Here is a 22486-nt window from a genome sequence, read left to right as displayed (position 1 = left end):
AAAATTGTATAACCAGCTGTTTCTAAACACGCCCATTGTAGTAAGTTGCATTAGAATATGAGATAAAAACAATAAAACGTTAAAGTACGTAAGTAAAGGTGGAAATATACTGTACATGGTCACCTACACGCATGTAGGTACCTTACACACGTCACGTTGTGGTCTAATGAGATCTAATTGAGACTGACCCGCGCCCTCCGTGCCAAAGGTCCCAGCGTAGTTCATTCTCTTAGCTACACTGTTAAAACAATTATTTTGACATTAGTGTTTTTGCATTCCTTTTCACGACAGTTAACCGACACAGTAACAACTTTATTCCATGTTTTGTCACTCTTCTGACAGGTTTATTTTAGATTTAGTTTTTATGTTCTTACATATTATTGTAACATTTTTGTTAGCTGTAGTAAATTATTTAAATTCTAAAATCGTGTTGGTATCTCACACTTAAGTAGTAGAGTAGTAAAACTTACAAAATTGAAAGAAAAGTTTATAAAAAAACGAACATTTATTATAAAACCTAACTGATTTCATACATTTTCACTTACATATTTAAGTGCAACTTAACATTACGTAGGTACTAGTATAGGTGTACAAAATCGTCAATATAATTAATATAAAAGTATTTCCTAGTATCAACAAAATAAATGCAACTTTATAATCCAAACATTATGTGTTTAAAAGTAAAAAGTTGATTTGACTATGGCATATTTTTGTAGGCATCATAAAATTCAATAAAAAAATACATTTGTATTTTTAATAAACTGGCTAGTAATTTTATACAGAATTTATTTTTACAATATTAAGATAAAGCTGCTCTGAGTTCTAGAAACAAGTTTAAAATAAAATCTGTACTCTGATAAGCCATTTTTTTAAAACATTGCTGCTCCAATAGCTGCACAATAGGTCTAGAATAATTACCAAGAAGTTTTACTGTATTAGGATTAAATGCATTTTTGATAATAAGTAAAACTTCAAAATTAAAAATGTTTCATAAGTGATAAAAAATTCAGTCTACTAATTTAATTACTTACAACTAACTACTTGCTTTAATTAAATGAACAACATATGGTTTCTTACACCTGCATATAAACACTTGAGTCTTCCAGTGAATTTTATAAATAAAATATATAATTCCTTGTACTAAAGCTTTGAACAAAAACATGTCCAATGCAGTTATAAGTGATATCACTGTCAGATATTTTTTATCAATGATCTTTTGTTTGTACAGTCATACATAGACGGAGACAACAATAAAGAATAATTGTCTATAATAATTTACAAATACTGTGTAGATAGTTATTTAAAGGTCACATCAATAATAAGATATGTCCCATTGACATATTACACGGTGATATCTTACAATAATACACTTACTAGATTACTAATACAAGTCAATTAAACAAAGACAAAGTAATACTTAGATAAGCACCTAAACATTTAAATATTTGCTTTTCTTTAACAATTTAAAAACTCCGTAAACATCTAAAGGAATGTTCTAAAGTGTGGACAGAATCAATAAATCATTGGGAAATAAGATATGTGAAATACAATAGGTACATGTTTAGTTACAACTAGACAGCTACACTTCTGCAGTAACCATTCACTGAATGTCAGTCTTTTCATTATATTCAATTTGTCAGTGAACACCAAAATTTATTAAAAGTACAGTCAATTGTTTAACTTTGTCACATCTTAGTTGTAGCTTCTAGGGAGCGCAGGAGAGGTGCGCGGGCCATATACTAGAAACGATCTTTGGAGGCATGCAGGTCCGGGTTGGTCAGGTACTGCAGCTCCTGCAGCTCCTGGAACTTCTCATGGTCCCGGATGTGGGCGTAGTTAGCTGACAGGCACATCAAGTAATGCACCAGGCTCAGTATAACAAGTATACAGGACACCATCGCCAATATGAACATGAATTCTGCTTTCTCTACATAGTCTTTGCAGAACAACTTTATCTTGTGTGCCTCACATATCCTCATATCCTCTTGCTTGACACTTGAAGGGAACATGAAGTCAAATTGAGTAAAGTCGATACACGTCGATAGGTCGATATTTTTCGGTTTCGAACAGAGTTTCCAGAATATCGTAAATAAGAATGTCGTAATAACTAGGAATCCTAGTAACATGATCCATACAAAAGTCAAAATGTATGTTATGATCATAAACACGGCGCATGATATCCGGCCTCCAACGCGGGCTCTCCAGGCCCGGTATACTTTCTGCCTGGTGGCGCCTGTTGTCAAACAACCCAAACACAAAAGCATGAAGCCCAGAGCTGCCATACAGGCGCTGCCTACTATGAATATCATTTGCAGCGCTTCAATCCATATCAATCGGAAGTGAAACACTTCGTCAAACATTAGTATTGAGAGGGCAGAGCCCCGGTACATAGTCCCGCAGAACACACCCACGCCCAGGCAACACATAATCGTTGCGATGAGTGTGGCATGGGGCACCCGGGCAAGGCAGGCCTGGCACGCGTCACCCATTGTTAATGTAGATAACTTCTTTCAAAAATCACTTAAGTTCACTAATATTTTTCCTTGTTTTACACTAAATTATGATTATTTTCACTCTCTCCACAAAAAGGATATAAATTACGCGTACAACGGATGACAAATAATGTTGACGTTTCGCTTCGCTCGTTTCATTCATTCTTCATTCATTACAGATTAAAAAGTCTTTTGAATGAATGCGTTCATGCACAGACTATACTCAAATGTTATATATAAAATAAATAAGTTAATTTTATTAAATGCTTTTTGCTATAATTTATTAAAATTCTTAAGTTTCTTATTTTACTTGGTAAGGAATCTTGTAACGTAATTATATAGTGTAACATGTTCATGTTATTGTGAAATATCCAAACGCATTACGTTGCCGGTGCTGGCCACGTCAAAATGACATATAAAAGTGTAGTGATGTGGTGTGTGTTTTAATAAAAATCTACTAATAAATTACTTTTATTAGTCGACTAAAATATATGTTTTAAAATGAAATATTTTAACAAATCATCAAAGTCGTTTTTAAAAACCCAGCTAAAGCCTTCAAATATTTTTGACAAATCTTAAAACTCCGTTGAGTTATGACTGAAAACTACTACCTGAAATATAAATAAATAACAACATATTCGTAGACTTCATTGTGTTCTTTTGCAGCCAGTCTTAATAAGTTATTCTCTCAATCTCATTAGAATCTCAATATACTCATTAGAATCAAAACTTTGACTTATTTTGTATGGGACTTAAAATATTTAAACAAACATGTTAAAATCATCTATCTACAAGTAAATTAAGAAGATTAGTTTTTTACGTAGTTATTGATTCACTACCTTCATTGAGAAGAATTTTAAATCATTCTCATGATTTAGTTTGTTGGAATCGACTAAATTGTTTTGTAATAGTACTAAAGACTGTGACAGTTAAACGATAACAAAACGTTCACATCCCTAGTGAATTGTAATCTAGGTTTTGTGAAACATATTCATATTAAATTATTTAATAATTGCATTGTGCTGATATACTGATCGTACCAATATTGAAAAATGGAGACTCTGTATCATCAGACTAATCACCTAATACAGGAAACATCAGAACTTTTCCAGAAGTTGGAAAGAGATCCAACAAACTATGAGAGCATAGAAAACGCAATTCAGTCAAAAATTAATGCAATTAGTGCGTAAGTTCCTTTTGTTATAATTACGGATTATGCTAATTGAATTATCTGCCTAATTTATTTGGCTTTAGAACATTTTCTTAATCATATAACGGTCTGTGTGAGGTTAACATATTGTTGGCAGAATATTACATTTTTAACATATTAAATTTTAAATTACAGGAACTGCGAGAGGTTGGATATATACGTCTTCAAAACACCAATCAACCAGCGGCCTATGGCAAAAATGAGGGTTGACCAACTGAAGTACGACAACAAACATATTCAGGTATAGAATTTGACCAAATTTTAAATAATATAAACTGAATATTTGTCGTAAAATCCATAGCAATTCTGTTTAACATGAACAAATATAAATCACTTATTATCTCCACCATAAAATATTATTTTAATTTAGTTAGAATTTTGTCTAAATTTATTAAATTGACATGTTTTAGTTAGAGCAAAACAGTCTATATCTAACCATACCTGTTATTTACTACTCCATACAATTTAAAAAAGAAACAATGTAATATTGCTACGACTCAGACTTTCGAGTCTGTGCCCTTGCCAAATACATAGACTCTAATGTCTAAACAGCAATATCTAGAGTCCAAAGAAACAATATTTAATACACAGTAAAACTCATCTAATAATCTCAATATTTCGACAGGCATCTCTAAATGCAGCTCAGAATAAGAGGATAAAGCGTGAACAGGAGCTAAGAGACAGAGAACAACTGTTAAGCCGGAGGTTTGGACACGATCACACCGCTATCAATGTGGACTACTTGGCACAGGAACAGATGTCTTTGCAGAACTCACATAGAAATGTTGATGAAATGCTACATACAGGTTTGTTAATATTGATATTCTATACTTATGGATGTTTTCACCAACCACTCCAAAACCACCTTTTAACTAACCGCCATACTCAGAGTCATTTAATTGTTAGTTAACACAGTCCTTAGCAATTATTTTCCATACAAAATCGTTACTAAGGAATAATTTAAGTAATCATTAAATGACTTGAGTATGGCATTAAGAGTTACTTAGCATGAAAGAGCACCTAAACTAACCCATTTGTTGGTGACAACCAAAATATTGTTAAGTGTCTTCTATCATAGCTTCAGAGTCCCTTAAAATAAAGGTTTAAAATTTAACAGGCAATAATCATATTATTATTAGTTTAAATGTTCTCTAAAGTATATGGATGCAACATAACTAGAATTTGAGTATATTTTCATGTATAGAAGTTTATTTTAAATTACTATGTCACAGTAGACCTGTAATGGCAAATGTAATATATGAAATAAATAAAAAAAGTGTTTCATATTAAAGGCCCAGGAACTGGTCTATCTAGAGGTCTTGGTAATCTGTTAAACATAGGTGATAAGGTTGTAGGTAGTTTTAGTGAGATAAAAGCACTCCCTGGTTTATTTCATCAAACTTTTAAGAAATAAGGACAAATATATTAGACATTTTTCATCAAAAATTATATATTATATATTTAATACTAAAACTCCACTTAAGATTCTTTTATAGGTAATAAAACTGGTGTGTTTTAAAAAGTTATTTACAATTATTGCTCTTGTTTCCTTCAGTCTGTTTAATTTGAAAGTTGTACACATTCTGCTGATGTTTTTTAAATGTCAAGGTTTTTATGGAAAATACAAGCAAATATTTGTTATTTTCATTAATTCTTTTTATACTTGTTTTGTGCATATTTTTTATATCTACATACAATACTGAAATTAAGTATATATATATTTTTCTGGATATTTTAGAGACAATAAAATGTTGCTTTCGACTACTACTCTATTAAGTAAAATATGTTGTTATTAATATTAGTCAAACCTGGGTAAGATTCAGTGCCAGGAATAGGTTGAGAATACATACATATTTAGATCTCCGATTCATGTACTTATCATGTACACACCATACATACTGTACATAAAATTTTTAGTTATTTGCTATTTGTTGTTGATTATAAAATAATTGCTATCGCATTTTTGGTAGGCGTTTTTACTATTTTATCGTGCTACTGTAGGTACAGATATCATTGGTTTTATGGTAAAAATAATAGTGACATAATCAGTATTCGTTACTATGAATGTAGTAGGTACCACTTCTTGGCTACATTTAAAATCCGAATATTAACTTTATTGAGTTTCTACTTACTGAAATGCTACTTTGTAGCCAATTTAATAATAGGCCCGTGTCCGTGCTATAATTTATTGCTTATTTGTCTATAGGTTAATTGGCAATACATTGCCTATGGCGTAATTGGACGTAAAATACAGACATAGGTAGACGTTATGTATTTAGTTAGGATAGACCGATAGTGATCCAATGTCGGCCAAAAGTGGGACAGTTTACCTCTATCCACTATTTTATGTATTTATGAGTCCATAACCCAGATCACCTTATTGGTTAGGCTCATTTAAGTGCAGACTACAAAGTAAACTAGCCATCGAGAACGACATAGTTACGATGGTCGGCAATGAAACCAGTTAATTAATTTGTCGTGCTCATACTTAGGTACCTACCTACTACCTACATCTATACTCTGACTAACCGAGTCACTGTTTCTAGATGCCAACGCTACGTGGCGCTGACATCACCGCACATGTTCTTTTTTTATTATCAAACGTAAACCTACACAAAAACCAAACTAGTTGCGGTCCGCACGAGACCAAGAAATATATCTATTTGTGCTTCCAATATGGATTTTGAGTTGTGTTACGAGTTTTGTGTTTGGTTTTGTCAAAATACTCACGTGTACCGAGATTTGAGATAAGTATCTGTTTGTATTAAACGAAAATTATAAAATTTGTTAGATATTCACTGACAGATAACGTTTATCCTAAACAAAACAGCTGTGTGTTTGGAATTTGATTTAAGTTCCACTGTAAATTAGTTCTATGAAATTATTATATTCTCGATTTGTCGTGTAAATAATTGGCTGCAGCTACCTTATTCACATAGCGCAAGACGTTTATCTCAAAATAAAACAAATGAAAGCAGTTCTAAACAGAGTTGTGCAAAAAAACTTACCACATCTTGAATTGTTATTGTACACAGTTGTCACAACACACACATAAACAGGAATATTGTTTGTATCACTTATAGATCGGAAATAACACAGACACAGGAGTGCCACCTAACATGACCGCTCCGTATCAAGGTAAACTTAATACACAAAGTCAAAGTTTTTCGAATAAGCAGCCTAGATCGAGATTACTTCACCCGCTCGGCACCGCTCGTATCTGCGATGAGAAATTATTTACAATTAATATTTATAAAAAGTTAGTGACAAATCAGATGCTTGTAGGTAGTTGAAATAAAATAATGTGTGATTATAACATCAAAATGGTATTGCCTTAACATAATCATGTTTTTTCTAACAATGCGACGACCTTGAATTTTTATTTAAGTTGCTAGTTATGTGATTAATTACCTTGTAATTGTGGTTGTGGCACAGGAGGTGTTTGTGTATGCACGTGTTTATCTCTCGACTTGCCCTCCCCGTGTACGACTTGATACAGAAACGAGAAGGGCTCCGGCTTTTCACGCATCATTAATCCGTATAAAATATATAAACATGATTACGTACCTACTTACAATTATTTTATTTATGGAGGCGGTGCGGAAACATAAAAATTATATGAATTTAATGTTATTTAAAATTTCCATTTATATGTGAACCTTGAACTACGAACTAACGTTAGTCACTGGTTCATCTATTCTATAACTTCGTTCACTGGAGCACGGAAAATGGTTTGCTATAATTAGGTTTACTCGGACACATTTTCCGGTTAATATACAACATTTAACTACAACCAGCTGGATTCTCAATCAGTGTTAAGTTGCAAGTTAGTTGAAAGGTTAGTTCACTTATCGTGAGCCAAGAGGGACCTTGTCCTTTATTTGATCTGCTCAGCCTTGCTTAGGAGATTCAATGTCTTCATTATGTTATTTTATTAAATACTCTTCACATACATTGCGTAGAAAACAAAATGTCCTGTGTGATTTGTTCTTTGACTTTAGGGAATAAGTGAAACGTTTTTATTTTATTTTTATTTCGCGCGTAAATTCAAAGACGCCTTAAGATTTAATTCAAGGGCAACTTTAAACTGGTTTTATTTTGATTTTCTCTCATAAAAATGTATATCGTTCCTACTTAACATCACAGATATAAATGTAGATCGTTCTCAATTTAAATTCACTAATTTTTTAACAGGTATTTAATAATCCGGAAGCTTTCTAATTGGTGTGTGAACGAGGACGAAGCCATCTTAACAGTACTTTTATTTGTTCCAGGTTCAAATATATTGGAGACTCTAAAGTACAACCGTGAAACAATAAAAGGTGCTCATAGAAGACTAATAGACTTAGCCAATACACTAGGCTTATCGAATGCGACTATATCTCTGATTGAGAGGCGAGTGTCCCAAGACAAATACGTCTTGTTTGGCGGCATGTTCGTCACTCTGACTATCATCGTGCTCGTGATAATATACCTGACGTAGTCCAAACTTTAATGAGGAGTACAGTCCTCTATCGTTGACAATACAAATTAAACATTAAAGACAAAAATATAGTATATTGTAATCAATCTTATGTTTTCTTATGTACGGTGTTCTCATGGTCACAATAAGAATTTCCGTAACGTGTACTTTCGCGGTGGAGTGGACAAATGGACACTTGAACCGTAATTGGGATAGACCCTTCTCCCTCTAATTGACACAGTATCATGCTGCCATTGTATCCCAATGTCCGAGTAAAGTGTAGTGCTAATGCAATGTCTTTTAACATAACCTGCCTAATAATGTTGTAATAACTGATGATGTTTTCGTCCGACAAGGTCATTTCGCTGATTTTGCTCTCGCAATCTGTGAGCCAATAGGCTAGGCGAGTGCTGCTAGAGTAAGTTTCAAGTAAACTGTAACTATGAACTATCTCTCAAGCAATAGTACTGAACATTATTATCTGAGTAAAGATTGCGACATCTGTATTTCAATACACTTACAAAATAACCGTAGAAAGTGACCGAACGCTTCATCGAAACTCATAATGAAATTGCCATGCGTAATTGAAAATAAGTACTTTTGCAGTTAACTGAATGATATCAAATTATAATTAAAAACTTTCTTAAAAAACAGTAAGAACAGATGCATGCTTAGGTCAGGTCGGTACAACAAACGGTTACATAAAAGTTTGCAAAACCTTGCGATTGCTCGAACGGGCTCCAAAATACAAGTTTTTGCGACGATCAAAACACCACAATTTATAGCTTTAATATTATTAACCCGAATTTTGATATCGATTACTTAAAATAATATTGCATCAGTAGTCCACTAGTCCAACATTAAAATAAAATACCTAGTATGCATGGTAAATGGTTCTTTGGGTTTTAAACTGGTTGTGTTAAGTTACAGTTATTTTAAAATTATCTTTTTTGAAGAAAGGTTGCCCCCTATTTCACAGTCATCGCTGATAAAACCTGTTCTTGGGAACCCCAATATTTAAAACAAAAACCTAGTTCTTATCTAATAGTTTCCGTGCGATAAGAATAAAGAAAATACTTTTTTAACATGGCAATACATAATACGTTTTATTTGACTGGTAAAAACTTGGTTTTTCTGCAACTTCATTCACCCATCACCTCATCATTCTCACCATAAATATTGTTGTATATAAATATGTTTGTTATTTATTTAATGACATTCCTTTCTTTCATTTCTATTACTATGCACGTGTTTGGGAGCGTACACTAATATATTTATTCGAGATAAAATATCTAGCTTATAGTGTATACTACCTGTTTGTGTATTATTGTAAAAATGTTAATAAATTAAGTTATATTCTATTAAATTTTCTATTTTCTACAGACGTGTTTTATTAATTGTCATTCTTTTAATTCTTATAAAACAATAATTCCTATTAGAAAACCAGCATAAATATTGCAAATCTAGAAAACATTTAGTAACGACGTAAAATAAGAAATAAGCGATTATTTCTCTCTTGAATAGATATTATTACACATACTTATTGAATAGACATTAAAACACAATATAAAATATTAACATCGAATTTTATTTAAAATTACATGATTTCTGAAACAGGATTTAAATAAATCCGCATTTAAATAGCTCAGTAACAGTGTACAAGGATACCTACAAAAATATAGCCAGTATTCGGCTGCAACGTCAGTACTGTGTTGTCGTTAAAATCTAGTTGAAAGTAATGAAGTAAAAGGATAGGAAATAGAGGTTTTAAAACTCTAATTTTCATTTCAAAGAAATGCCTTATCTAAGAGATTCACGCAAATAATAGAAATGTGCAATTTTACTAATAAAGCACACACCAAAGTGATTAAAAATAATTATTTTTACATGATTCTTTATTTTCTACGATTGTAGGTTGGGGTGGCACTGGTGGCATTTTGGGCATCATTTCATTTGGGTCAGTCTTTCTTTCATCGGGGTCGCAGCAAGGCTTCTTGCCTTCTACGTGTCCGCAGGCAAAGGCTACGTCTTCTTCCTTGCGTGGGGCGCAGGGGCTGGTATCTTCGGGTGGCGGGTTGACGCAGGTGTCAACGGCCGCTGGTGGCAGGCGCGGGTAGTCCGCCACACGCGTCGCCGCCGGAGATATCACAGGGACCTCTCTACGCAACTTCTTCACTTGCTCGTACGCATCCGGAGCAAGCTTCATATATTCCGGCACCTAGTACAAAGACTATAAGTCAGTAACTTGTAAGAAAGTAGATCTAGCAAGGTGACCTAACGGACTTATAAAGACTATAATTTGATACCGGTTGTGGGTTATTAACCTCGTATTTTCAAATCGAATTGATAATTTTTGATGTGACATAGTCTTAATAAGCTACTCTTTATCGATTGAAAATATAACACTAAAGTCACCATGGACCAAATAATTTGGTAAGTTAAGGATCGATAAAATAAAATGGCGGACACGTGAGCAGTAGACGTCATCGTGAGCCCTATCGTAGTAATTATCATATTATTTGATCGTTTTCCTGATCATTGCATAATCGAGTAGAAGCCGTACAAGAGCGCCATTACGTGATATATCAGCCGAAGGTTGTTTATCAAATAACGGGTGGTTAGGTTGGTTCGTATATATCTAATAAGTATTATATCAAATTAATATTACAAAATTATACTTAATTCTGTCGTTTAGGAGCGATGTGGGACTAATGATTTAAGCATAATAACTTTATAACACGAACGTTAAAAGTAACTACAGACGTGACTTCTCTCAAGATACCTGGAAGTCTCTCAGCTCAGGCAGTCGTATTACCGCCTAGGTAACGCGGTGCCACGTATCGACATCGACAGTATAAAATTTTATTGAGAGGCATAACGATAATCCTTAAATGAAAACGTTTGTGGAAATGGAAAACCTCAGCGCAAAAACTGTTTAAAATCAATGAAAATTTTCTTTCTGAATGAAACTTGCTAGAAGTGGTAAGAAGGGTAGATAAAGCAAACCAGCAATGGAGGTTCAACAACCATAAGCTAGCTTGAGTCTGAATGTATGGTACCTCTTTGCAGTCGACGCCATAAGTGCCGAGGTATCCAGGCAGTTTCGGTTTCTCGACTTTGTCCTCTCCGATGGCCCTCGCGTTCTGCGAGCTGGGCACGATCTCATACGGACACACATCGTGAGCACGACGTTCAGCGCGCACCGCTGCATCCTGTAGGAACATTCAAAATCCTGCATAATTATCGTACAATAAATGGCCGCGGTTTCGCCCGCGTTCGCGTGGGATAGAAAGTATCCTTTGTGGCTTTGAGTAAGCTCCTAATGAATGAATGTGGAATCACATGATTGTTTTTGCTTATGTCAAAGATTTGCTCAGGTTGGCTTTTATCCTTCCACTCCTCTCCAATCAAATCTCTATAAGTATCACAAGTCTCGTTAAACATAATTAAGTGCCTAGGTACCTATATTGTATTTCCTAGTGCTAGGTAGTTGCCTCTACGTCCTTGCCATTCAATACCTAAATACTGGTCACGTGGTAGGTAATTATTGCATTCGCACGCATGAGCACATTTCTATCGTCCACGGTCCACGGGCTGTATTACTACATATTTTGTATTATCTTTTATCTACGTATGTGCGACAGATGACAAAAAGTAAAATAATATGTTCGTACAAATATAGTTCCTCAAGACAAACTTTTATACAATATACAAATAAGCTGTTATGTAAATAAGTTTGGAATATTGGAGTATTATTTTTTTCTTTTCCATAGTTTTCTTCTGAATTATTAGGCACAATACATTTATGTCGTTTAATGGATTTATTATTTTATGTCCGTGCATTCATATTTTTTTATTGTTTTATCCTCATTTTAATGTGTAAATTCAGATAGATTTTTTTGTTACCTGAATAGATGACTACTCAAAATCAAGGAGGGTTGTGAGTAGGACACCAAGTCTTGCACTTTGTAACTAATAAAAATAAACACGTATGCATAATAACTATTTACCGGATCCTTAAACTGGTCACAGAAATCATCGTCCTCGTTGTAATGAGGCTGCTGTCCCGGCGGGTAAGTCGGTTTCTGCGGCCTGGGCTCCCTGTGCTCGTCTGCAGAGGGGCCACTGAAGCACACCACCTTCTGGTGGTCGTCCCGGGCTGCTCCCGACTTCAGAATGCCTTTGAGTGGCGTTATGTTGTCGCATGTCGGTTTGCTGTGCAGGAAAATGATGAAGGAAGAATTAGGTAGGTATTTTATAGATCAAACTTATAATAAAAATAGGTACCTACATGGTGTAAAGTGCAACGAACTCTTAACTGTTATCCTTTTATTTACAGAAGCATGAATGTGATTAAATAACTTTATAAGGATCGTAGTACCTATATGACCTTTCTTACCCTATTGCCTTGTTCGCATTACGCTAGTAGGTATTTTAGTCCAGTAGCGACATACGAATTAAGTAGCTCTCTCTCGTTTCTTTTCCAAAATCGAAGTGAGAAAGCTACTAAATAGTCGTTACTTGATTAAAATACCAGCGTAGTGCGAATAAAGCATATGCGATAAATGCGTTAGTAAAAAAGTGTCTGATAAGTTTTATAATCTATCTTTTTATAAAGACCATATCTAGACACTATCCCTAAATAAATCGGCCATTAGCATCTAATACTCAATGTGGCGATATTTCATCGACAATGTCTCCATATTGCATACCTAACTATGATCCTAATCTGAGATTTATGATGGTTCAGATTGAGATAACGCACACAAAAAGTTTGCTGCAATGTTGCCAAAGGAAATTATGTGGGAGTAGGCATTTTTTAATCTTGTAAGTTTTTCTTGAGTTGCATTTAAGCTTTTTTCTTTCTTAGATCACATTTTATACCTAAATACATGAAAGATTAAGGAAATTGTAGTAAAATCAAGGAATTAAATAACAGACTATCACTAGCCATCGAAATATTGAATGAAATAATGCGCCTATAAATTATGTTTTCTATTATTATGACGTTGCAAGGTTTACAATTACAAAGAATTAATATTTCCTTATCAACGGAGGAATGGTTGAATGTTGTGTGAAGCAAAAGGTAGTACATATTTTTATCTTTATTTAAAAGATTTAAATCTGTTTATAAATAATCCACAATTTCAATTTCAATTGTTTATATTTATAAAGATTTAAGAGTTGTCAAACCACGGAATACAGAAGCTAGCATTTTCTAATCCATGTGTCAAACGATTTTAAGGGACGGTCGGTCAAAAGGACAATGACTTTTGATAAAAAGGATTTCTAAGGACAGAGATCATCAATGACAAAAAGGTAATCATTCTAGAGTCGACTTTAAGGTCACATTACATTTCAGCAACAATTTACATACGAGTTAACAACACACATACGAATTTTTTGCAACATTTGTTGATCTACCAACTTGTTTTTATATTGAATGGAAAGGAAACCCTCAAGGATGAATGAAGTTATAATTAAGACATTTATTAATATTCATAGTCTAAACCTGTTTCGTTGATCAAATAAGTAGTCACCAATGTGCACCGATTAAGAGTCCTCAAGTTCAATTAAATTCCATGTAGATAAATACCTACTTATAAAATGTATTTCTTTTTAGGTGCAAAAATCTCAGTAATAGTCTAGTTTATGGCGTCTCTTGTCCTTTAACTGTGTTTTTAACCTACCTGACTTTAGAACTGATGAATGTACCGCAATATTCTAGATTTTAAGATAAGTTACCTAATATGCATACAAGGATGGACCTAAATTCGTGCTGCATTTTCTTTCGAGGGATGAAAAAGCGTCATCGTACTCATTTTAAGCCTCTTTTAGTTGAAAAGTAATATCGTACCTCTGTCGTGTGTATCGCAACGAGTCGTCGTAAGAGATGCGGTCTGTTGTCATGGGAGGAGTGGGAGGTCGCGGCGGAGTGGCGCTGCCCTCCACCACGTCCAGCGCGGCCAGACAACGCTCCATTGCACTCGGTTCCGCAACCGCCGCTGAGCCAATCTTAGCCAGTTGCGCACGAGTTTCTGCTGTCTGTTCTTCGCGGAAAGCCATCTAAAATTAAAAAAAATATATTTTATGTTAACCTTTAATATAATAATTGTGTTTTTTAATGAAAGTATAAGAAGAAAAATTTAACTAAAGTCGAAAAAGCTTTGTAACGTAAAGGTTTGCTGCGTTCATACAGTAGACAGTAGACATAGACGGTAGGTAGCTGTCATATTTACCATAAGTTCATCCTTCAAGTTGCCCTCGCGCATGTGGTAATTGCGGACGTTGTCGATCACTTCCTGCGGGAACTTCTCAGGATTGGCTGTCATGTATCGGTACACGAACAGATCGCACCCGATTATGCGGAAACGGTGCTTGAATACCGGCACTATGGCTCCTAAAACCACGAAAATATTGAAGAAAACCGCTATAGCACCCTACGTACAGAAATTTAATAAGTTCTGATACATGATATACTAACCGATAAAGAATCTTTCAGGTGTAAAGTACGTTGGGAAGTTGTGGTCGGATTCCGGTGTCTCCAGTTTCATCGATTTTAAGAACGTTCCCTCTCGAATCCCGGAGTTCCTTCTAGGAATCTCACCAATCTTGATAGAACCGTCTGCGAGGCTGTAGGACATCACAAACTTTCTACCGGTGTCTTCTGGATGTATCCAGTCCAACTCGCATAGATAGCGGAGATACTGTTAACAAACACAAGTAATATAACTCTTATTTGCATAACCAAAGCGTCGTTGATAGTGCAACACAACCGCATATCTGACAAATGTAGCTTCCATTAGGATCCATTATAGCGCTAAGATAAATATATTGCCTGAATATAATATTAACCCTGAGAAACTACATTTTACTTTAACATCGTAACACAGAGAACTGTATCATATTCATAAAGTATTAGTGAGTAAAGTGCATTGCTAGCAGGAAATGTTTATGTAACTACTCGTATCTGAATCGTGCAGATAGCGCTCGGAGTTCGCTGCTCAATTCTTTCGTCAGTGCTACAACTTTAATTGAGTCGACAACTTGGAAACTTAAACATCAAAGAATTATTGACGCCCGATAGAAATACATTCACAAACATTTTCAAAGTATTGTGCAGTCAATTCAAGTTTTTGGTAGTTTTCGTGAAGTTTCATGCTTTCTGAAGCGACCAGATTTTAATGTACCTCTTATATAATAATCCCAACAACCAAAGGATTAAAAGCCTGTTATTAATATCAACTAGTTTTTTGAACGCATGCTATAATGAACTAAAAGTTTGTTTGTAATGTTTATACGTATATGTGTAAAACGGCTGGACAGACTTTATTTAATTTTGATACTGATATAGATAGGAACTAAAAACTAAAAATAGAACTATTAAAATTATAGATCTTTGTGGATAACATGAAGGGCAAAAAAGAGATAGTTGATTTCATTGTAAAATAAATGTTGACGTCAAAGGATCGGTGGCGATAACAATTACATATTTTATTTAAATATTTTATGTTATTATTTCTTCATTTAAATACCAAATGGGGGGAAGGCATCAATTATGAGTTAAACAATTTCAAGGCTCAGTACCCTTAGTATGAGTTTGCTTTACGTTTAAAGTAATCGAAACGAGAACGCGTTCGGCGCTCTGATTGGTTGGTTTAATCGAGCCGTCCAATCAAAGCGCCGAACGCGCTCTCGTTTCGATTACTTTAAACGTAAAGCAAACTTGTACTAAGGGTACAGTACAGTTACCGAGTATTTTTTCTTTTGGTGACGTTGCATTTACGTAGCTGTAGTTAAATGCATGTCTTGTTACAAAACAATTAAACGACAATGATTTGCAAGAAATCAAAATAACTGCGGACGTACGCTGTTATTTCTTTTTTTGCTTTGTTTGTCTGTGTATGGAAACTAATTATGTCTCTACGAAGACGTACCTATGTATCATTTAGTTTTATTGTCGAACGTAAGAACCTTACGAAATCTTCCACAAAGACATTTTACCTACCTTTAAAGTACCTAATACATACCTACTTAATCCGAAGTAGTAGTTAATCTAGGCTTCTCTGTGTAAAATTTTAGCTAAATCCATTCAGTTATTTTCTCGGCACTAGACTGAAAGTTTAATTCATATTTATTTTCTAAACTTTAAAATTTCTAGGTGACCTACCTCTTGAGTTGATATACCTAAACTATAGATAAGTACAAAGTCTTCATAATAACATTCGAATAAACCCATTCAGCATCATTCCATTGTACTACTCGCTGCAATCCAATCCCTCTCTAATTAGATTACTAACATTAATTATTATCTGCGGATTAGACGACAGACCAGTGTCAATTAGCAAGTTTAATGAGGGGTAATTAGTGCTTCTATTGAAATCATTTTATGACAGAGCTTGTCGCATTAATACACGCGGTTACACATAGAACTATGCAAAACCAGTTTAAACTGACTTCCGAATGTACGGTTAGGTGATACAAGTCGAGACCATGATTAAATGGTTTTGTATAGCTCGTTTTATAGCTGTGCCATTAAATCTGCTGGATGATGAAGGCATCCTCATTTGTCATCGTTGTCATTGTCACAATGTTATTTCATTATAGTAGGGTCTTTATGTCTTTTGGAATAAGAACGCTCAGTTTTCCTAAAGACCGGCTAACATTTAACTAGGCTAAGTTTTGAGTGTGGCATCTTCCCAATCCCAGATTTCCCAATAACCCTTAAAATCCTTACCCCCAAACGGTTAGTAAGGCACTCGTATCACCTTTGGTGTTTCGAGTGTCCATGGGCGGCGGCGATTGCTTACTATCAGGTGATCCGTCTGATCCTTTACTAACTTATACTATAAAAAAGGCTAAGTTTTCGAACTTGAATCGATTAGCAGAACCAAATCTATATATTAATACGTGATGCAAAAACTTTGGACCGCTTTTTACAAAAATTGCGCGGACGTAGGAGCATAAAATTTAGTACACTTATAGTTTATGTGTAGGAGAAGTACAGGACGCTAATATTTTTCAAAAATAATGCTTATAAAGTACATTAAATCAATAAATAAAACATTACACACACATGCATAGTATCTGATCGTATTTGACAAAACGTCAAAATCGATAGACATTGCGATGATATTCTCACGTCTCATATGAAAAGAGTTTTATAAAAGAGTTTGTTTGAGTTTGAGTTAAATAAAAATTATCCTTGAACGTATGTTAAGTGGTATTGTAAATTAAATCGTATATGGTCGAATTTCGACCACTAGGCGACCACTAGTATTAGGAACTTGACACAAATTAAAATAGATCTCATATTTAGTTCAGACAGAGAGCTTTACTTAAGGTTATTATCCGAAAAAAAATTAAGGTGTTTTTTTTGTCTAGCTCTTCCAGCTCTAGTAACATATTTACCTACATAAGTCACCCTAGGTGTACCTACATAGGTACATACAGAAGATAGATACCACGATATCACCATAACTCAAGTACTTTATGTAATATAGAGATAGAGATGGTCCTCATTGTATAAAGATTACCTTATTAGCGTTGAGGTTGTATTTGATGATGTCCTTGTGCGGGGGCTTCGGGACGAGGCCGTAGCAGGATTGCAGGGTGTCCTCCGGAGAGCCAATACCGATGTGAGGTGGAATCAACTGCCCGACACATAAATAAAACATTAGCAACTACATACTATTATCTTCGCAAATTGGTGTTGTTGGGTGAGCAATACGACCAGAGCATCACTGAGATGTTGCAGAAGCAGACCGTCAGGCTAGACGAGAGTCAGGTGGTTAGTAACATACATATAGTAACTCCATTCACCATGTAAATAATAAAAGTAAAAAAAATATTTAATTAATAATTGACTATTTTGTGTGACTATTGTGCGTACATACTCAATGTCAAAATCATTATATTTTCTAAAAAAGATGCTATTTGATTAATTTCGCTAATTATCATTTTTAATTTCCTAATGATGTTGTCTCTTCATTTTTCTAATATGTATATAAAAATGAATTGTTATCCGTTAGTCTCGCTAAAACTCGAAAACGGATGGACCGGTTAGCTGTTTTTGGTTTTGAATTATTTGTCGAAGTGTTCGAAGTCCAGGAAAGGTTTAAAAGTTGAGAAAAACATGTTTGAGACGGTACGAAGTTTGCCGGGATAATTAGTTTAAGTATAAGACAGTATTTTGTTATGTATTATCACATAATATTAAGTAAGTATTACCTACCTATAAAAAAATAATCTCACCTTGGGGAACTCTTTCTTTGCTTCTTTTTCAACTTTTATTGCCTCAGGTTGTTGTATGTTCAGCATGGTACTGTAAATATAATTTGTACAACAGTAGGTAAGTTTACAACTTGCGGAATGATTGTAACAACATAGCATAAGAATAACCAACCAACCCTAGTATTGTACTAAATAAATTCAATACTTTCTTAGAATCGTCACAAATTAATATTTTCTATGGAATTTATATGAAATAGTGCGTTATGATGAAAATTAAATAGAACAGCAAATCTATTAATGAAAGTTATTATTTTTCAATATTTCATTGTATTGAAAAGTCCAAATAATTTATTTTTTATTGAGGAAACTACCTAATTGTGATAAAAAGACGGCCATATTTATTGCCGCCTTTTTTGAAAATGGAACAGTGTTAAAAAAATACCTGACCAGTGACAATGAAGTACAGAATGGAAAAAAAAGAATTATTATAATTCTCATTATAAATACTGACATAAATGGTTTGTTATAAACACAGAGGAGACTCACATATTCATATCACCTTGAAAAAAATAATGCAATTAATTATTTCTTGAGTACCTAGTGCCTACCTATGCTAGTTATGATTATGACTCACAATACTTCTAAATACTTCCCTGTTCTACGAATCAAAGCAAATTAAATTCTTAGTATACCTAGCACAAAGCAGTTTTTTACTTTTATTAATTCCACTTTGACAACGTTTGAACGTTTTAATCTTGCTGTAAAATTCATACGGGACGTATATTAACTAGATCCCTTATTCCTTTCTCTGCATTGTTGTACTTTTTTTATTATTTTCTCTGTCTTTGGGTAGACTGAAGCACATTCCGCTCGTATCAAAGGGATTAAAAGTGTGCTTTCGTGTTTAATTAGAAAGGGATTCCTTTGAATATTAGATTAAAATGTAGGTATCGTAGGTATATGAGCATTTTTAATCAAAGCGTAGTAATTAAGGTTGCTGTTAGAATGTCTTTGGTGCTTGGAAAAATATGTAAATGAGTGAATTTATCTATTTTGTTTCTATTAATAAGTATGTTTGTTACAAGGCTTTTCGTAAGTAGTAATTATATTAATTGGTAGTAAGGATTTGTGGATATTCTTTAGGTAGGTAATAGGTATTTAGTCCAATTTGGAAAGACTATTAAGCTATAAGTAAACCTGAAAAGTGGTCTCGTCTATTTTTTATACTCATATGAGTATTGAGTGAACATTAAGCTACGCCACAAGAAATACAAAACAACAAATATAATATAATATGTATAAATAAACATATAGCTATCAATCCCACTAATTCGGTTACGCGCACAAATCTCGGGCGGTACTTTGGCGCAGAAATATGATTACCGACAGTAACTCATTGGCCTTAGTATATTACAAAGAGTACATCTATTCCATGCATTACGTTGATTTGCCTCCTTTGTAAAGGTTATCTTTGTATCAGGGAAAGGTCTAGTAAAAAATTCACCGTTCTTACATTTTCTATGAACTCGCTTCGTCGTCAAATATTTTTACAACGAGTTCTCTATTATTAAACGACTGTATATAGATAAAAACCTGCTCTTTAAATGCATAAATACGTATTTAGATTTAATAATTAAAATCTATTTCAAGATAGACCTTATTAAATAATTTATTTAAGGTTTAAAGTGGTTTGTAGCTTATTAATCAAGTTCAATAAATAATGACCTCGTGAGATTCTCAAGTGCATTATTAAGTCTTTACTAAACCCACTCGCTTATTACGACTATGTACGTAAATATATATCGGTACATGTATAGTTAAATACACGTAGACTGCTAAAAGGTTTGTTAGAAGCAATTATCATGAAAATCCTTCATTTTAGAGCTCATTTAGTTTCAACCTCAACGTCTATTCGCTTAAAAACGTATAATTATGTCTGTCGCACACTTTAAAATATTAATTGACTCATAAAATAGTCAAAGTTGCTAGAGGTACACCATCTTTTAAAACTGAATCTACAAAATGAGACTGAGGTTGTTACAATTGCCATTGCAAAAAAAAAAACTAAATGAATACAAGAAAACATCGTTTGTTGGAAAATAGACAATCTATTATTAATGGTAGCGTAGCAGTAGTAGAACAGTGTAATTATAGCGTAATAGTGGCGTACTATTATGTCGCCATTAAGACAAATGCCACTAATTAACCGTGGGGAGAACATCATCATGGCTCTATTCACGGCAACTTGGGACGCCTCGCTCCACATCACACTTAATGTCAGGATTTATCTTTGAGCAAACGATGATATGCCACTTAGGTACACCTATGATCTAGTTGACACAAGTTTCTGTGATAAACTCAAGTCTGACATGCTTGCTTTACATGCTTTAGTAGATTTTTACGACCTCCTCACAGCCCTACGGAACGCTGACTTTATCTTAGCTCTCGATTAAAATTGAATTATGTATTCACACCAAAGTTAATGAATAAATCGTAAAAAATGTGCAACTCAACGTTTGTTCGTGGTTTAGGAGGATTGTGTAATGTTTAGGAGTTTGGTTGATTTCCATAATATTTTGTCAAGAGCTTATACTGCACTGCTATCACTCACTGTCATATACAAAATAGAATAAACGAATGGACAGGGATTATTGTAATGTAGAGTGTCAACACCACACATCTGTCATTAATATAAGTTAGAAGAATTTATTTAAAAAAAAACCCTTTTCGTTAAACGCATTTATTCATCAGGCGTTCATTATTCAGCAGGTAACAGGAGCTAATATCTGGGTTAACCTGACATTAAGTGTAATGCATGTCCAATAATGGTAATTCTTTAAGCAGGTTTTGGGCATATAAAAACTATTAGTCTTTTTGGAAATATGACTATCAAAATTCGAACTAATGAAAATATGTGCCACAAGGAGTAAGAAACCCTTTTGCCTCTGTGCCTTTCGGCACTTGGGAGTTGACAAATAAATCCTTTTAATGCAACACTTCTTACTACGGAAACTACAAAAGAAGATATAAGTGAAAGTGAAATATTGAACGTATCAGCTGTTTTTTGTCCCACGGAAAACACAAATGTCGTACTAAAGGGAAGGGTTTAACAGCTCAGCACTTGTAGCGAGGCGAAAGAAAAAAATGTTCCAATTTCTTATCTTGTCGCGCAACCAATGCCAATCTGTGTAGGAAATAGCTTAGTTAATGGCGCTCGGGAGGGAAGGACAAATATTGATAAATTATTATCACAATAAACATGATGTAAACTGCCTCAATGACCTTGTTGTGACATTGAAGAGATATTTTTACTGCCATCGATTTTTTTTAGTTAGTACATCTTTCTGATTGATTTTGAATCAGTATAATGAGAAAGCATGTTATAATAAGTACCTAGAAACATACTACATATTTGATTCCGTAAAGACTAGACAGTACTGTTTCAAGCTTGAATTCTTTTTTCCCAGTACATTAGCTTTTCCAATGTTATTTGTTAATAATATTTAGCTCCAAAGAAAATAGTAGAACTGTTGATTACCTACACCGTCCTCTAAACCGCAATCAACCCGCTTAGAAAGCTCTTAATAGAAAATCCGCCACAAGTCCTTTCGAAATACTATTAATTCCACTAAGCGAGTCCAGCTGAACACGAGGTCGTCTTGCATTTATATTAATCTCGAGACGACCGAGTTTTTGACGTAATTAACATTAAAGAAGAAGAAAAAAACGTGTAAAAGAGCCGCCAGGAAACGGGAAGCAACTTTACTTTTAATTTTCTTTTGGCAAATGTAAACATGGAAATGAGGAAAACGCCGTTTGCTACAAAAACTCGCCACTAGACGAAATAGTCTGTTAACCCTTTGAATGAGCGATTGTAAATAATGGATATTGTAGCACCTAGTTCAAGCTTGGCTCGCCCAACCCCCAGGCACTTGGGAAAGTGCAAATGAAATCGTGTATTTGCAAAAAAGTACCCTTTGATCAAATATGCTTTCTACGTTTTTGTGTAAAGATAGACTGGTTTATCGTAGAACCATAACGTAATATTACGATTGTTAGCTTGGAAAGGGTGAGATGTATAATATGGCA

General features: G+C 34.1%; 4 protein-coding genes across 5 annotated transcripts in view; 1 reads left to right on the top strand and 3 right to left on the bottom strand.

The window, feature by feature from the left end:
- The window catches only part of LOC118262198 (multiple C2 and transmembrane domain-containing protein), a 46903-nt gene extending 39427 nt beyond the window's left edge, over positions 1–7476 (bottom strand). The window contains exons 1-2 of one of the 2 annotated variants that reach the window (XM_035573357.2): positions 7114–7476; positions 6711–6922 (exon numbers count right to left, since the gene is read on the bottom strand). In XM_035573357.2, the coding sequence (XP_035429250.2) occupies positions 6711–6715 (5 nt within the window). In that variant the 5' untranslated portion in view covers positions 6716–6922; positions 7114–7476. Of the gene's footprint in view, positions 1–6710 lie in introns of both variants that reach the window. The other variant, XM_050697793.1, reaches the window with a different exon arrangement.
- LOC118262200 (neuronal membrane glycoprotein M6-b) lies at positions 487–2657 on the bottom strand. The gene has a single exon (XM_035573362.2). It carries the CDS (start codon positions 2487–2489, stop codon positions 1740–1742), a length of 750 nt encoding a protein of 249 aa, XP_035429255.1. The 5' UTR covers positions 2490–2657; the 3' UTR covers positions 487–1739.
- LOC118262201 (probable Golgi SNAP receptor complex member 2) lies at positions 3427–9544 on the top strand. Its single transcript, XM_035573364.2, has 4 exons — positions 3427–3678; positions 3838–3943; positions 4328–4508; positions 7977–9544. Exons 1-4 carry the CDS (start codon positions 3545–3547, stop codon positions 8183–8185), a joined length of 630 nt encoding a protein of 209 aa, XP_035429257.2. The 5' UTR covers positions 3427–3544; the 3' UTR covers positions 8186–9544.
- A 187-nt stretch (positions 9545–9731) lies between these two features.
- The window catches only part of LOC118262354 (EF-hand domain-containing protein 1), a 53477-nt gene continuing 40722 nt past the window's right edge, over positions 9732–22486 (bottom strand). Inside the window, exons 9-16 of the mRNA XM_035573614.2 lie at positions 18419–18488; positions 17701–17817; positions 14649–14871; positions 14404–14564; positions 14022–14230; positions 12175–12379; positions 11224–11376; positions 9732–10382 (exon numbers count right to left, since the gene is read on the bottom strand). Coding sequence (XP_035429507.2) covers positions 10032–10382; positions 11224–11376; positions 12175–12379; positions 14022–14230; positions 14404–14564; positions 14649–14871; positions 17701–17817; positions 18419–18488 — 1489 coding nt within the window. The 3' untranslated portion in view covers positions 9732–10031. The remainder of the gene's footprint in view (positions 10383–11223; positions 11377–12174; positions 12380–14021; positions 14231–14403; positions 14565–14648; positions 14872–17700; positions 17818–18418; positions 18489–22486) is intronic.

This window comes from Spodoptera frugiperda, chromosome 12, assembly GCF_023101765.2.
Source record: "Spodoptera frugiperda isolate SF20-4 chromosome 12, AGI-APGP_CSIRO_Sfru_2.0, whole genome shotgun sequence".
Lineage (NCBI taxonomy): Eukaryota > Metazoa > Arthropoda > Insecta > Lepidoptera > Noctuidae > Spodoptera > Spodoptera frugiperda.
This window is presented reverse-complemented; position numbering and strand designations above follow the sequence as displayed.

Bases quoted from the DNA above. Each gene is read 5' to 3' on its own strand.
- LOC118262201 (XM_035573364.2), top strand. From the start codon at position 3,545: ATGGAGACTCTGTATCATCAGACTAATCACCTAATACAGGAAACATCA. The intron at 3,679-3,837 runs GTAAGTTCCTTT...TTTAAATTACAG, and splicing joins AAAATTAATGCAATTAGTGC to GAACTGCGAGAGGTTGGATA. The intron at 3,944-4,327 runs GTATAGAATTTG...ATATTTCGACAG, and splicing joins ACGACAACAAACATATTCAG to GCATCTCTAAATGCAGCTCA.
- LOC118262200 (XM_035573362.2), bottom strand. From the start codon at position 2,489: ATGGGTGACGCGTGCCAGGCCTGCCTTGCCCGGGTGCCCCATGCCACA.